At 41.1% G+C, this 14,239-nt stretch overlaps 1 protein-coding gene across 14 annotated transcripts in view; it reads left to right on the top strand.

Annotated features, from left to right (window-relative positions):
* Window positions 1–14,239, top strand: part of LOC138744480 (ankyrin-3-like) — a 666,186-nt gene that overhangs the window by 409,899 nt on the left and 242,048 nt on the right. The window contains exon 1 of one of the 14 annotated variants that reach the window (XM_069900712.1): window positions 4,857–4,909. The exons of the other annotated variants lie outside the window; for them this stretch is intronic. Within the exon in view, the coding sequence (XP_069756813.1) occupies window positions 4,874–4,909 (36 nt within the window). The 5' untranslated portion in view covers window positions 4,857–4,873. Of the gene's footprint in view, window positions 1–4,856; window positions 4,910–14,239 lie in introns of those variants that run through there. 14 annotated transcript variants of the gene reach the window in all.

Genomic DNA, 14,239 nt, shown 5'->3' with positions numbered 1-14,239 from the left:
TATGGCAATAAACAGATCAAGAGCTGAGCAGTGGAATTAGGTTGGATCTAATTAGGTGTGTCAGCATCTACACGAAAGGCTGCCTTCTTTACTGTGAACTTGAACGATTCCATCATAACACCAATACTGCCCAACTACTTAATTGGCTGCAAACTACTGTTCCGAGTTTGTAAAGGGCACTATATAAATGTACTTATGTTGTTTTACATTAGAACCAACATCTCCCCAGCATGTAGAGGTGGAAAACATTTAATCAGTTTTACAGGTTTCAGCAAAGGTAGGAAATGCAGGAGAGTGGCCAGAAAACCACGAAAACAACACCATCAGCTCCAGTCAGCAGAAGATTGGCATGAAAGACACGACTTATGGAAATCTTTCTATTTTATGATGCTGTTTATCATTCATCTGCAGTTTGTTCCAAATTGATTCATTCATTCATTGCCATGCTGTGGCTTTATTGGCTGCATAAGATTTTTTTTTATCCTTGTGCTACGAGGAATTTATGGTGCTTCAGCCATAAAGACGTGCAGTAGAAATAATTGAAATCATCATCTCCCATCAAGTCAGATTGAATAGCTTCGCCCAGCAGTAAGAGGAACATAAGTAGTAGGAAAAGGAGTCGAGGTCCATCGAGTCTGCTCTGCCATTTAATGTGATCATGGCTGATCTGATGATCAGCTCATCGCCACCTACCTGCCTTTTCCCCCATATCCCTTAATTCCCTTACTATGTAGAAATCTACCCAACCTGGTTTTAAATATATTTACTGAGGTTGCCCCCACTGCTTTAATGGGCAGCAAATTCCACAGATTTATCATCCTCTGGGAAAAGCAATCTCTGTCCTAAATTCATTTCCCTGAATCTTGAGGCTATGTCCCCTGGTTCTGGTCTATACCACCAATGGAAACAACTTACCTACCTTAATCTTATCTATACCTTTCATAATTTTATATGTTTCTACAGGAATCCCACTCATTCTTCTAAATCCCAGCGAGTACAGTCCCAGTCGACGCAATCTCTCCTCTTGCACAAACCCTTCATCTCTGGAATCAACCTGGTAAACCTCCTCTGCACCGCCACCAAAGCCAGTACATCCTTCCTCAAGTAAGAACAGAATGGCACATAGTACTCCAGATGTGGTCTCACCAGTACTTTGTACAGTTGCAGCATAACCTCCCTGCTCTTAAATTCCATCCCTCTAGCATTTGCCTTTTTGATGGCCTGCTGCACCTGCAAGTCAACATTTTGTGATTCATGCACAAACACACCCAAGTCTTTCTGCACATGAACAAACTCCAATCGCTTACCATTTAAATGCTATTCTGATCTTCTATTTTTCCTTCCAAAGTGGATAACCTCACATTTGCCAACATTGTACTCCATCTGCCAGACCCTTGCCCATTCACTTAACCTATCTATATCTCTCTGCAGACTCTCCGTATCATCTGAACAATTTGCTTTTCCTTGCAACTTAGTGTCATCACACTGCACTCTGTCCCCTCTTTCAGATCATTTATATATACTGTGTACAGTTGCAGGCCCAGCACCGACCCCTGCGACACCCTGCTCACCACCGATTGCCAACCAGAAAAGCACCCCTGTACTCCAACTTTCTGCTTTCTATTGGTTAACCAGTCCTCTCTCCATGCAAAAACATCACCCACAATTCCATTCATCCTTTTCTTCTGTGTATGTCTTTTACGTGGCACTTTATCGAGTGTCTTTTGAGAATCCAGGTAAACAATGTCCAATTGCTCCCCTCTATCTACCGCGCTCATTATGTCCTCAAAGAACTCCAGTAAATTCATCAAACAGGACCTGCCTTTGCTGCATCTGACTATAACTTCTGCCATTATCTTTCAGGGATGCATTCCATCAGGACCAGGGGATTTGTCTATCTTCAGACCCTCTAGTTTCTGAGTATGGGCCTCTTTAGTGATAGCTATTACATCCAGGTCCCGTCAATTCCATAACATCTGTCTTTGGCATGTTTGATGTACTCTCCACCATGAATACCGACACAAAATATTAATTCAAAGACTCAGCCATTTCCTCATTATCCAATATCAATTTTCCCTTTTCATCTTTTGAGGGTCCAACCTTCACTTTAGCCACCCTTTTGTAAAGACCATCCATTTTTATATTTTGTGCTTATCTTTTTTTCATTGTCCTCCTTCCCTTTCTTAATTACTTGCTTTGTGGTTTTTTGTTGCTTCTTAAAGGTATCCCAATCTTCTATTTTCCCACTGCTCTTGGTGAATTTGAATGCACGAGCTTTTAGTTTGTTGCCTTTCCTTGATCTCCTTTTTTATCCAAGGCTGGCTGCTCCCACCCTTACAGTCCTTGTTTTCAACTGGAATATACTTCTATTGAGCATTGTGAAAGTCCTCCACTGTTCATCAACCGTCCCTCCATGTTGCCTGAGTTCCCAGTTTAACCTGGCCACTCCTCCCTCAGCCCCTTGTAGTTTCTCTTGCTTAGGCATAAAACATTGATTTTAGACCGAACTATTGTATCCTCCATTTGTATGAGAAGCTGTGATCACACTTTCCAAAAGGATCCCTAACTACAAGATCGCTAATTTTACTTGTCTCATTGCACAGGGCCAGATCTAAGATGGCTTGTTCCCTTGTAGGTTCAATGGCATGCTGTTCAGGAAATCCATCACGTATGCATTCCATGAAGTCTTCCTCAAGATTGCCTTGACCAGCCTGATTCACCCAATTTATGTGCATGTTTAGGTCCCCAACGACTACTGGTGCTCCATCCTTGCACACCTCCGATATTTCTTGGTTTATTGCCTCTGCCATGTTACTATTGAGTGGCCTATAGACAACTCCCACTAGTGATTTTTTTTCCCCTTTACTATTCCTAATCTCTTCTCAAGTACACTCAAAATATCGGAAGAATATCAAAACAGGAAATGGACTACACATGAAGTAATGCCATGCAAAAATCTCTTTGAATTCACTTTTGCTCACTTTGAATTCACTTTGCTCTTCCACCCTTGTGCACAAATTATGCTATACACTATATTACATAATGTTCAGCAAATTATTCCGATATGGTGTCGGACTTTGATGATTGCTGGTGCTCTCCCACGGCAGCGTTCCATGTCGATATTCTCAATGGTGGGGAGAGTTTTACCTGTGATGTGCTGGGCTTTTTGCCCAGAGGTATTGGTGTCCCCATACCAGGCCGTGCTTCACTCAGCCAGCACACTTTCTACTGGACGTCTGCAGAAGTTTGCCTAAGTTTTCGACGTCGTGCCAAACCTCCTCAAACTCCTGAGCAAGTAGAAACACTGATGTGCTTTCTTCATTTTTTTTTTTAAATTTTTATTTTTCACACCATAAACCACATTAACCATGATACATACTTTTTCCTTTTCAAATATAGATGTGCTTTCTTCATGATGACTTTTGTGTGTTGGGTCCGAGGTAGTGACTCCCAGGAATTTAAATATGCTCATCCTCTCCACCTCTGATCCCCTAATGATCACTGGATCGTATACCTCTGGTCTTCCCCTTCTGAAGTTTTGGTGGCATTGAGCGTGAGGTTGTTGTCAGCTAAGTTTTCAATCTCTCTCGTGTATGAATTCAAATTAACTTTGAAGAAGTGGGTATGATTTCAACATTCATGAATCATTTGCACAGATTTAGAGATAGGTATGTTTTAGAAGGAAAAGGACCAAATGCAAGCAAATGGAAGGAGCCCAGGATTGAGCCGGAGAGCCTGTTACGTGCCGCCTGACGCTATGATACCTTGTGGGAGTTTAGAAAGAATTTCTTGGATATAGCTGATTGTACAGAGAACCGTATGCTGAAGTTGGCACCTGGCAACGTTAGTGCTGTAAGCACATTTCTACAATCCACTGTTCTTCTGAGCTCTAGTGCATCTCCATTCCCTCATCGTTAAAGATCATACCTTCAGCTTCCAAGACTTTATGCTCTGAATTTTCCTTTCAAAAATCTCTGCTTCCTTACCTCTCCTTTTTTAAAATCTGTTTTTTTTTGCCCAGGTTCTTGGCTGCCTGCTGTCATATTTCATTACTTAGCTCAGTATCAAATTCTGTCTGATTGCTTGGCTGTGACATTATTATGTGAAAGGTGCTATGTAAATGCACGCTGTTCTTTTTGCTCCATGTTTAATATCCCACAGTGTTATAAAACATTGAACAGTACAGCGCACGAACAGGCCCTTTGGCCCACGATGTTCTGCACCGAACATGGTGACAAATTTCATTAAAACCCTGCCCCTTGCATGTGATCCATAATCCTCTATTCTCTGCCTGCTCACGTGTCTTATCTGGAAGCCTCTTAAATCTACTGTCATATCTACTTCCACCATTATCCCTCGCAGCTCGTTCCAGGTGCCAAATATTGACAATTATAATGTTAATAGTTGTACAGAGGAGAACATGAGAGAAATATGCACTTCCTCCAAAGGAGGAGTGCCAACTTAGGGCCCTGTTTCATATCCATGGAAGATTTATTTTATATGAAGGCTTTAACTTGGGCACCAGCAGCACTCTGCGATGTAGAAAACAGGAGCTGGCAAACCAGTGCACAGAGTAACCATGAAGCAGCTGTCGCTACTATTCTGGTGCATCTGTATCACGTTTACATAGAGCCTATGTGATGGGACCCTATAAATATGGTAAGCTTATCAGGAATTTTGGGAAGTGATACACGAGTGCTGTGAGGGCAGTGTAGATAATGCTTCCTTTGTAGAAACGATAGTGATTTTTCCCTTATGCAACAAAACTAATCATGTTTTTAACTCCACAACTCCAGCTGGTATTTTTAGACCTGATGTAAATTTTTAAAATCCAAGCATTCATAATTGGATCAGCAGGTTTCATCTGGAGGAGATGGCAGTGGAGGAGAAAGCAGACTTGCTCGAGCAAGTAAGTGCCTGAAGATAAAATAAAGGCTGTAAGGGTTGCTACTCAGTTTTGATGTCTGTTCAATTATATCACGGTTTGCTGGATGACTTCTCTATTCATGATGAATTCATAGGTCAGTTACTAATTGTGACATAGCTAAGATTGGCAGTACATCTCTGAGGGAAAGCTCATCCACTTAGCCACACTCACTTGCCTGTACAAAGCTTGCTACGAATAGCTTTCTGAGCATGGAAGATGTAATAGGTATCAGACATTGAAAGATGTGAATTGTAATATGTAGAATTAATGATAAAATTACAGGTTGAAATTATAAAAAAGAAGGGCTTGTATTTGGGTGTTTGTTGTTGTAGCACCATTCACATGTAGATCTTTCAAAAAGCACTAAACGAATCAAGTGTACTTTAAAATACCAGCGCTGTTGGAATGTTGAAAGCTCAGCGGCCACTTTATGGTCAGGAGATTGAAGAATTACAAAAATGACTAATAAATCAGCAATGGAGTTGGGATCTCAATACCCATACTTGTCCTTCTGTCTTTTTTAAATGTTGGTTGGCAAAAATCACAAGACAAGAAACAGCTCCAAATGTTATTTGTTTCATGAGTATATAACTGTCTGTTAATTTTTGTGGCAGATCTTGTTGATTAAATGTACACTTGAAAGCCATTGTCCAGTGTACAAGAGAACTCTTTGGAATAATTCTAAATATCCTTGGTTCTGATTGGTTTTATAGTTGTTAGTTATTTTTGTAATAAAAATGATTGATACTTTTGTAATATTACAATTATAATTTTGTAATATTACAAAATTGATTTTTGTATTATAAATGGAATGGTTTCTTCCAGATATTTCCCATGAACAATAATCCCTGACATTGCATTCCATTCTTGATTTTAAATTTAAGATATTGTGCAATAATTGATTATACTCTCTAATAGTTAGGCATTAATCAGCTTGATTTTGAACTAGGTAGTTTATGTTTATTGAGTAAGAAAGTGTCTCAATTTCCATAATATATTTCAGCTTGACAACAATATGATAGGCAGTCCACAGGTTAGAAAAGAGTCATGTTACCTAGGTCTGTCTTTAATTCGGATTTGTATGTAAGTCAGAACAGGTACATACGGTCCTTATTTAATGTCAGTCAGTCAACTATTTATCTTAGTATATAGTATATATTTTACCTTTATATGCATTTAAAACACTTTCCAATACACTAAAACATCTTAAACATAATAATGAAAGTAACTATATACGGTCATGAGATCAGGATTAAAAGTTAACACTCACAGCAGAAAATGATGGAGAGATGGCTACTCTCTCACAATGCTGGCAGTGCCCCCAACCCCACAGCCCTCCCGCATCTTCGCTCCTTCCAATCCATGCCTGGCCTCTTCACTCCCTCCTCCCTCCCTCCTGCTCACTCCCTCCCTCCCCCTTCACTCGCTTGCTTCCTCCCCTTCACTCGCTCGCTCCCTCCCCCCTCTTGCTTGCTCCCTCCTTCCCTTCCTCACGCTCGCTTTCTCTCTCTCACTCTCTTTACTCTGTAAAGCCCAATTAATGACTTCCTGTAGATTTAGTGAATGGAAAGTTTGTGAGTTTAATTCCACACTGGAGACAATTATGGAATCAAAACTAACACTTTAGAGCAGACTGAGGGACTGCTACACTGTTGAAAATGTTATTAGAGACTTTTGCTTCTTTCCGGGATATTTGTGGAATATTTTTTACGCTACGCCTGCTGGCTAAAAAGCACTGTCCCGGCTTTCTTTTCCGGCAGCAGACGCAGTGTCAGCCCCATAACACCGTCTGTGTAAAAGGGCAATCTGGGACCAATTCGGGTAAGGATATGTACGTGTACCGTACTTTTTTTAGTGTATTTAGAGGTAAGCATTGAAAACTTAGACAAAACATGCAGGTAGGACAACAAGAATTTTTAAAAAATATACCACTGTCCCGCTCTCTCCTGGCGCCCCGCAATTATACAGAAAAGATCAAAGGCAGAATCAATCTGGCTGACAGCGGGTAGTTCACTAGGGAATAGCTGACCGGCAGGCACTTCGAGTTTGTCTCAGCATGCTCCCATAAATGCAGAAATCTGCAGTGAGCTGTATAAGAAATGGCTTGATCTGGAGATTAAATGAGCTGGTGGTGAAAGAGTGATGCATCCTTGACTGGACTCACCATTTTGTTAGGTGGGTGAAGCACTGAAGTGTTGTGGGAGGAGAATGAGAGGTGATTTAATTCAGAAGTACATAACTCATGATCTTGACAGGACTGATGTGGGTCTTTCAAAATAGAGCTTGATCATTCATGAATAAGATAAAAAGGATGTATCAACAGGCACTGAATCTGGAACTCTACAGAAGGAGTGTGTGAATGCTCAGTTACTAAATGTATTCAAGACAGCCACTGACAGACCTTCAGATATTAAGAGAGAGGAGATTAGTGTTAGAGAGTGGCACTGTCATAAAAGACCAGCCTTCATACAGATCCTACCACCCCGCTCCCAGCTGTCCCCAGGTGTCTCTAGTCACCTTGTGCTATGAGCAACCGGTGTTGTCCTCAGTTTGAACAGTCTGAAGCCCACAGCCCCACTCCCTCCTCTCACCCTGACAGCCCGCCACCAGCCCCCAACGATAGATAGTGGTGATTTGTAAAGGATGATTTAAGGTGGTATGTGAGTAGAAAGAAAAAGTTTGAAACTCACTGTTTTAATCGTACCTAATTGACTCGTTATGTGCATGGTTTCGTAACTCTGAAGGAAATGGGCCAGTGACAATTTTTCTCAAGCAAAATATTTCAGAAATAATTGGGTCTAGAACAGTGGTTCTCAGCTTTTCTTCCACTCACATACCACCTTAAGCAATCCCTTACTAATCACAGATTACTTTAGGCGGTATGTGAGTGGAAAGAAAAAGTTTCAGATCTACTGCTATAGATTAATACTTGTAGTAGATTTTCCCATACTCTTTTATAAATTGTGCGCATGTGTATTTTATTCCTGCTACGATTTTCCCATGCTCTTCTATTAATTGTTGTCTGTTAATAAAAGTAACATTTGATTGCAAACCCAAACCCATCTCTCTCAAACCTTACACATTCTCAGCACAACAATGACCAGTGTGAGGACCAATAGCGGTGACACTAGTGAGCCGCGCAGCAATGATGATCATTGTTGGCGTTACTCACCATTACCACCCTAATTTCAACTTCGCATGTAAGACCTGGGGGATATTTTTCAGCCATTTTTTGGAGAGAAAAAAGTGGATCTAACATGCCACCAAATACGGTATGTTATACGTGACATGAGATGCCAACGCCGACATTGCTGAGTTACCCGTCCTGCTGCTTTGGCTCCTGGAATGCTGACTTGCTGTGTAAAAAGACACACTGACCCGGCATTATGCTGGCTTTGTTCAATTCTGTGTAAACAAACAAAGCCGGGTCTTCCTTACGGCAATATCGCAGGATTTCTGTGTAAAAAGTCTCTATTGATTGATGTTCAATTGTGGTCCTTTTTGCCCAGTCAGGTGAATGTGACAATTTGAAGAAATTCAGAAGATTTCCTGAATCAGTAATGCAGACTGTTCAGCTAATAATGCTCGATAAAAATGAAACAGCAGATACAGGATTCTTGAGATAAAGGGTCTCCACCTAAAATGTTGCTTCATAGATGCTGCCTGACTCATTGAGTCCTTCCAACTTCTCTTTGTACACTGGCTAATAATGTATTTTTTAAGACCTTCAGAAATGCACATTGGCTGCTATATTCCCTTTATTGTGACCAATACAGAATATCTTTGCAGATTGACTGTAAAGAGTTTGCTGCGTCAGGTTGCGACGGGTTATGTAGACGCCAGTCTTTGATTTTGATGTTTGTTGACTGATTTATTCCAGAAATTCCTGTAAATTTTTTAAGCTCTTGTTCCAGGAATTGCAATCGACTTTAAGATGGTGTAAATGTCCTTTTGAGTATACATATTTGAAACTCCTTGTTCTGAATAACTGTGGGTGGATTATTCAGTCTCCCCTGAATATTGCTTTGGTCTGAGAGGACACTATAGCAAATGGTAGAAGCACTGTTATTTTGAACTTGATCATGACATATTTGTTTCAAACCATTTTTTAGCACATTCTGGAGTTGTGTGCTTTGTCTGACACTGACCAAACCTTTCAACAGTTGTTTGTTTTAATTCATCCAACTGTTTGGCATTTATTTCAGAATGCCATTCATTGTATTTCATCACTAGCTCCCTTCCGCATCTTGTTGCTTTCATAACTCAAAGTGTTGCCTAAATGTTGACTAAGTCTTGCCTATTTCTGCATTTTTAAATGTCTAAGTCAAGGTGGAGAATAATGCCCTGAGATTGTGGAAGTCCCCAGGGTTGATTTGTAAATACTAGGCCAGATCCATAAGAATATTCTACGAGTCTGACCAGGTTATTAAACCCAAGATATCAACTTAGGCAGCACAGGTGTAGCGGTTAGCACAACACCTTTACAGCACCAGCGATCAGGACCGGGGTTCGAATCCCATGCTGACTGTAAGGAGTTTGTACGTTCTCCCCGTGTCTGCATGGGTTTTCCCCAGGGATTCTGGTTTCCTCCCACCGTTCAAAACGTACCGGAAGTGTAGGTTAATTGGGTGTAAAATTTAGTGGTACGGACTGTGGGCTGAAATAGCCTGTTACCGTGCTGTATGTCTACACTTTTTTTTAAAAAATGATCACATTGCCCACTGGAGCTCCATGGTTAGCAATGCAGCCTCACAGCCTCAAGGAGCAAGCTTATATCACCCATTTATTCGTACTTGCATATTCTCCCTCAGACCACGTGGGTCTCCTCTGAGCTATGGTCTTTGGACTGGTAGAGCAGGGTCAATTGGGCCAGTTGGCCTACTCCTGTTCCTATTTCTAGTTTTCTCTCACATTCCAAAGGCATGCTGATGCTCTAATTGTCCACAGAAATTTACCTCTTAATGTTGATAAGTAGTGGAAGAATTATTGATGGGCATGTGAGAGAGAATATGCAGCAGTTGTACAGGGAAAAGAAGAGTGGGGAGATGGGACTGAGAGGGTTACTTTATTAGGAGGAGGCATAGACTGCGGAATCAGCATCAGAATTTATTGTCATGAAATTTGGTGTTTTGTGGCATCACCTTAATGCTGTTACAAGCCCAGAGGACCCCAAAACCCAGCAACAATAGATATTCACCAAGACAGATGATTACTTCAACAAAAGGTGCTTTTAATTGTCTTTAAACATGAAAACAGGATCACATTTTAATTTATCACTAATAACTTAACTAACCTAACTTAACCCCCTTCTAATTCTAAGCGCACGTGTATGTAATGTGTGTGTGTAAATTTTGAACAGTTATTTGATTTACAGTCCAATTTCACATCTCATTCCTCCAAGTTTATTAGTTGCAGGCAATTCTTAGACTGTGCACAGAATTTAACATTTATGAAGTTCACCAGACTTTAGTGCTTGAAAGGTAAATGGTTAACACTCAAGAAGTTTCTTGTCTTTTTTCAGAGAGAAATTTGTTGCCCATAGGACACACAACTGATTTCTTTTAATCAGCCACTTCAGTGTCTTGCCGAATAAACTTGCCCCACATGAGTTCTTCAAATGATAACCTTTTTCTTTCAGGTCACCACAGAGTTCCTTTTTGTTTCACTTATTTCAAGTGAAACATTGGCAGCCAGTCCTCTCCTCTTGGATGAACCACAAGGGCTTTGACCAGGCTGAACTAAGCACTCACAACCCATCTGCAAAATGGGGTTTTCCACAGGCTTGCCAGCTTGTCCTGTTCCAGTCCCAGCTACTGCTAAACTGTAAAACTGCAGAAATGATCACTCTCTCTCTTCTCTCTCTCTCTCTCTCTCTCTCTCTCTCTCTCTCTCTCTCTCTCGCTCTCTCTCTCTCTCTCTCTCTCTCTCTCTCTCTCTCTCTCTCGCTCTCTCTCTCTCTCTCTCTCTCTCTCTCTTCATCTCAGAGAAAAGCCTGTTTGACTCTCTCTGCTAGCAAAACTACATGACCCTCTTAGATCAGCAAGCTGCACTTCAGACAGCCTGTGGCTCGAAATTACTCTGATCTCTTTAATCTGTTGCTTTTCAAAACAGCAATTCATGAGTGAAGTCTCATGGGAACTCCCCAAGATTTTTGCAAAGGCCCCCAGGGGTCGTCCTGTCTGATTTGAGCAGAGCTCCAGTATTTTAAATGAGATCTGCTTTTAAGAGTTTGTTTGTGACCTACACTAAAAAAACCTGCCCCAATTTATCTCCCAAAATCATATCTATAATCTGTCACAATGAAAATATTCATAATATAACCATCTTATGGCATTACTATAGAAAAATAAAAATAATAGTGCACAAAAATTAAGGCAGTGTCTTTGGTTCATTGATTATTCAGGAATCTGATGGCAGCGGGGAAGAAGCTGAACTTGTGCCATTGAGTGCTCGTCTTTAGGCTCCTGTATCTTTTCCCTGATGGTAGCAGAGTGAAGAGGGCGTGGCCTGGGTGGTGAGCCTTGTTTGAGATTGCATTAATGTGGAGGCTTCAGAACACATCCTCAAAGATGTTGACACCCAGGAATTTGAAGTTCTTGACCCTGTCCACTACTGAGCCCTTGATGAAGATTGGATTGTATTCCTGACTTCCTCCTGAAGTCCACACTCATTTCCTTGGTTTTTCTGACATTGAGTGCAAGGTTCAACGAGCTGATCTATCTCCCTCCTGTACATTTCCTCATTGTTGTCTGTGATTCTGCTGACAACCTTGGTGCTATCGGCAAATCTGTAGATAGCATTGGAATTGTGCCTGGCCACACAGTCATGGGTGTACAATGAGTAGAGCAGTGGGCTAAGCACACATCCTTGGGGTGCGCCTGTGTGGATAATCAATGAGGAGGAGATGTTCTTTCCAATTCGTACTGACAGTGGTCTTGCAATGAGAAAGTCAAGGATTCATTTGCAGAGTGGGGTACAGAGGCCTAGAGTTTGTAGCTTCTTGACCAACACTGAGGGAATAATGGTATTAAAGGCCGAGTCAATGTGGAGCATCCGTATGTATGAGTTGCTGTTTTCGAGGTGATCCAGAGCTGAGTGGAGAGCCAACAATATTGCATCTGCTGTGGAGCGATTGTGACGATAGGCGAATTGCGGTGGGTCTAAATCTTCGCTTAGGTACATGTTAATTCTGGCCATGACCAGCCTCTCAAAGCATTTCATCACAGTAGAAGTTAGTGCTACTGGGAGGTAACCAATAGGCTGAATGGCCTCCTGTTTGAAAATTAAATACAAACCATGATTTCTAGATTTTGCCTAATGGAATGCGAAAGAAAAATGTTAATTTCAAGATGTTTTGCTGTAAAAAAAATCATAACTTTAAATCAAATTTTTTTAAAAATCAAGAAAAATTACTTTATTGCTTTTGTTTCTGGAGGTGTTAGTTTTCCTAACTTTTCCTGTTGTCTCCAAGATCCCCCCGTTGTCTAGTTAGATGATGCTCTTTCCAATAACATCATTTCCTGAACAAGCCACTACACAAAAAATGTTTTAGGGAGTTTATTTTCAATGCTAAATGTTCTTCTGAGACAGTTGCAACTCAGCCCATTGACTCCAGACCCATTTTCCAATCTGCAGACATCTTCTGAGGCATTGTGGTCCTATATACAGAATCACTGTGTTAAGGAATTGGAGTTGGATGAACTCCGGATCATTCAGAAGCCTGAAGGGGTGATGGACAGGACCTACAGGGACGCAATTATGCCTCAAGAGCAGAAGGAGAGTAGCTGGGGATAGTCAGAAGAGGGAAAGGGTAATAAGGAAGGCATTGTTGGGTACATTAGTTTCAAGATAATTATGGAAAAGGATAGGTCTGGTTCTCAGGTTGAAATATTCAATTGGAAAAAGGCCAATTTTGAGGAAATGAGAAGGGATCCAGAGAGCATGGATTGGGACAGGGTGTGCTCGGTAAGTGGAAGACCCCCAAGGTAAAATTTTGAGAGTATAGAGCTTGTATGTTCCTGTAAGCATTAAAGGCAAAGTTAACAGGCACAAGGAACCTTGGTTTTCAAGAGAAATTGGGAGACTGTTTAAGAAGAAGAGAGAGGTGTATAGCAGGTATAGACAACAATGAGCAAATAAGGTACTTGAGAAGTATGAAAAATTTTGAGGGAAATCAAGAGGGGTAAAAGAAGATGTGGTTGCTTTGGAAGACATGGTGAAGGAAAATCCAAAGGGTGTCTACAGGTATATTAACTGCAAAAGGATAGAAAGGGACAAAATTACTCCTCTGGGTTAAATGGCATCTTAACTCAGCTGTCAATAGAAAAAGAAAACTTCAAAAGATAAAGTTATCCAATTATTATTTGCAAACAGAATCTTTTAAAAAGAAAATACATGTTTTAATGGTGAATTTCTACTTCTTTTCCCGCCTGTAATCCTGTCATGAAACAAAATGTTATGTAACAATATTGTTACATAATCTTGGTCAAATTTCATAGTGATACGCGGTGGTGTTTTGAACCCAAGTTTTTGGAGTTTGCTGATTAATTTTAAGGGGGATGTGGGTGTTGAATGCCAAATTGTTGTCAATAAAGGGCATCCTACAGTATGTATTTTTGCTGTCCAAATGCTCCAGAGTTTTTGTAGAGCCAATGAGATGGCATCTGCTGTAGATCTATTACTGTATCAGGCAAATTGGAACAGATCTGTGTCGCCGCTCAGACAGGAGCTGATATGCGTCAACATCAGCTCCTCAAAGCACTGTGAATGTGAGTGCCACTGGTCAATCATTTCGGCAGGTGACCACACTCTTCTCAGGCACCGGTACGATTGAGGCCTATTTGAAGGAGGTGGTACCATGCCCTGTCGGATTGTGGTTTTGAAGAGACCTGTGAATGCATTGGCCATTTGGTCAGCATAGGTTTTCCGAACTTAGCCGGGTACTCAGTCCAGACTGGATGCTTTCCTTGGATTTACTCTCTTGAAGGAAGTCCATGTGTCATCTTCGGATACAGGCAGTAAAGGATCATCAGGAGACATGGGGATCCTCAGTGGTTCATTCCTTTTCTGGTGGTCAAATCGAGCATAAAAGGCTTTGAGGTCTGGGAGTGAAGCTTTGCTGCCTTCTATTGCACTGGATTTTGTTGTGAAGCAGGTTATGTCATTTAGACCCTGCCACAGCTGTCAGGCATCATCCATATGAATGATCTGGATGATAACGTGGTAAATTGGATCAGTGAGTTTGCAGTGATACAAAGATTTGTGGTATAGTGGACATTGAGGAAGGCTTTCAAAGCTTGCAGATGGATGTGG

Source organism: Narcine bancroftii, chromosome 10, assembly GCF_036971445.1.
Source record: "Narcine bancroftii isolate sNarBan1 chromosome 10, sNarBan1.hap1, whole genome shotgun sequence".
Lineage (NCBI taxonomy): Eukaryota > Metazoa > Chordata > Chondrichthyes > Torpediniformes > Narcinidae > Narcine > Narcine bancroftii.
This window is presented reverse-complemented; position numbering and strand designations above follow the sequence as displayed.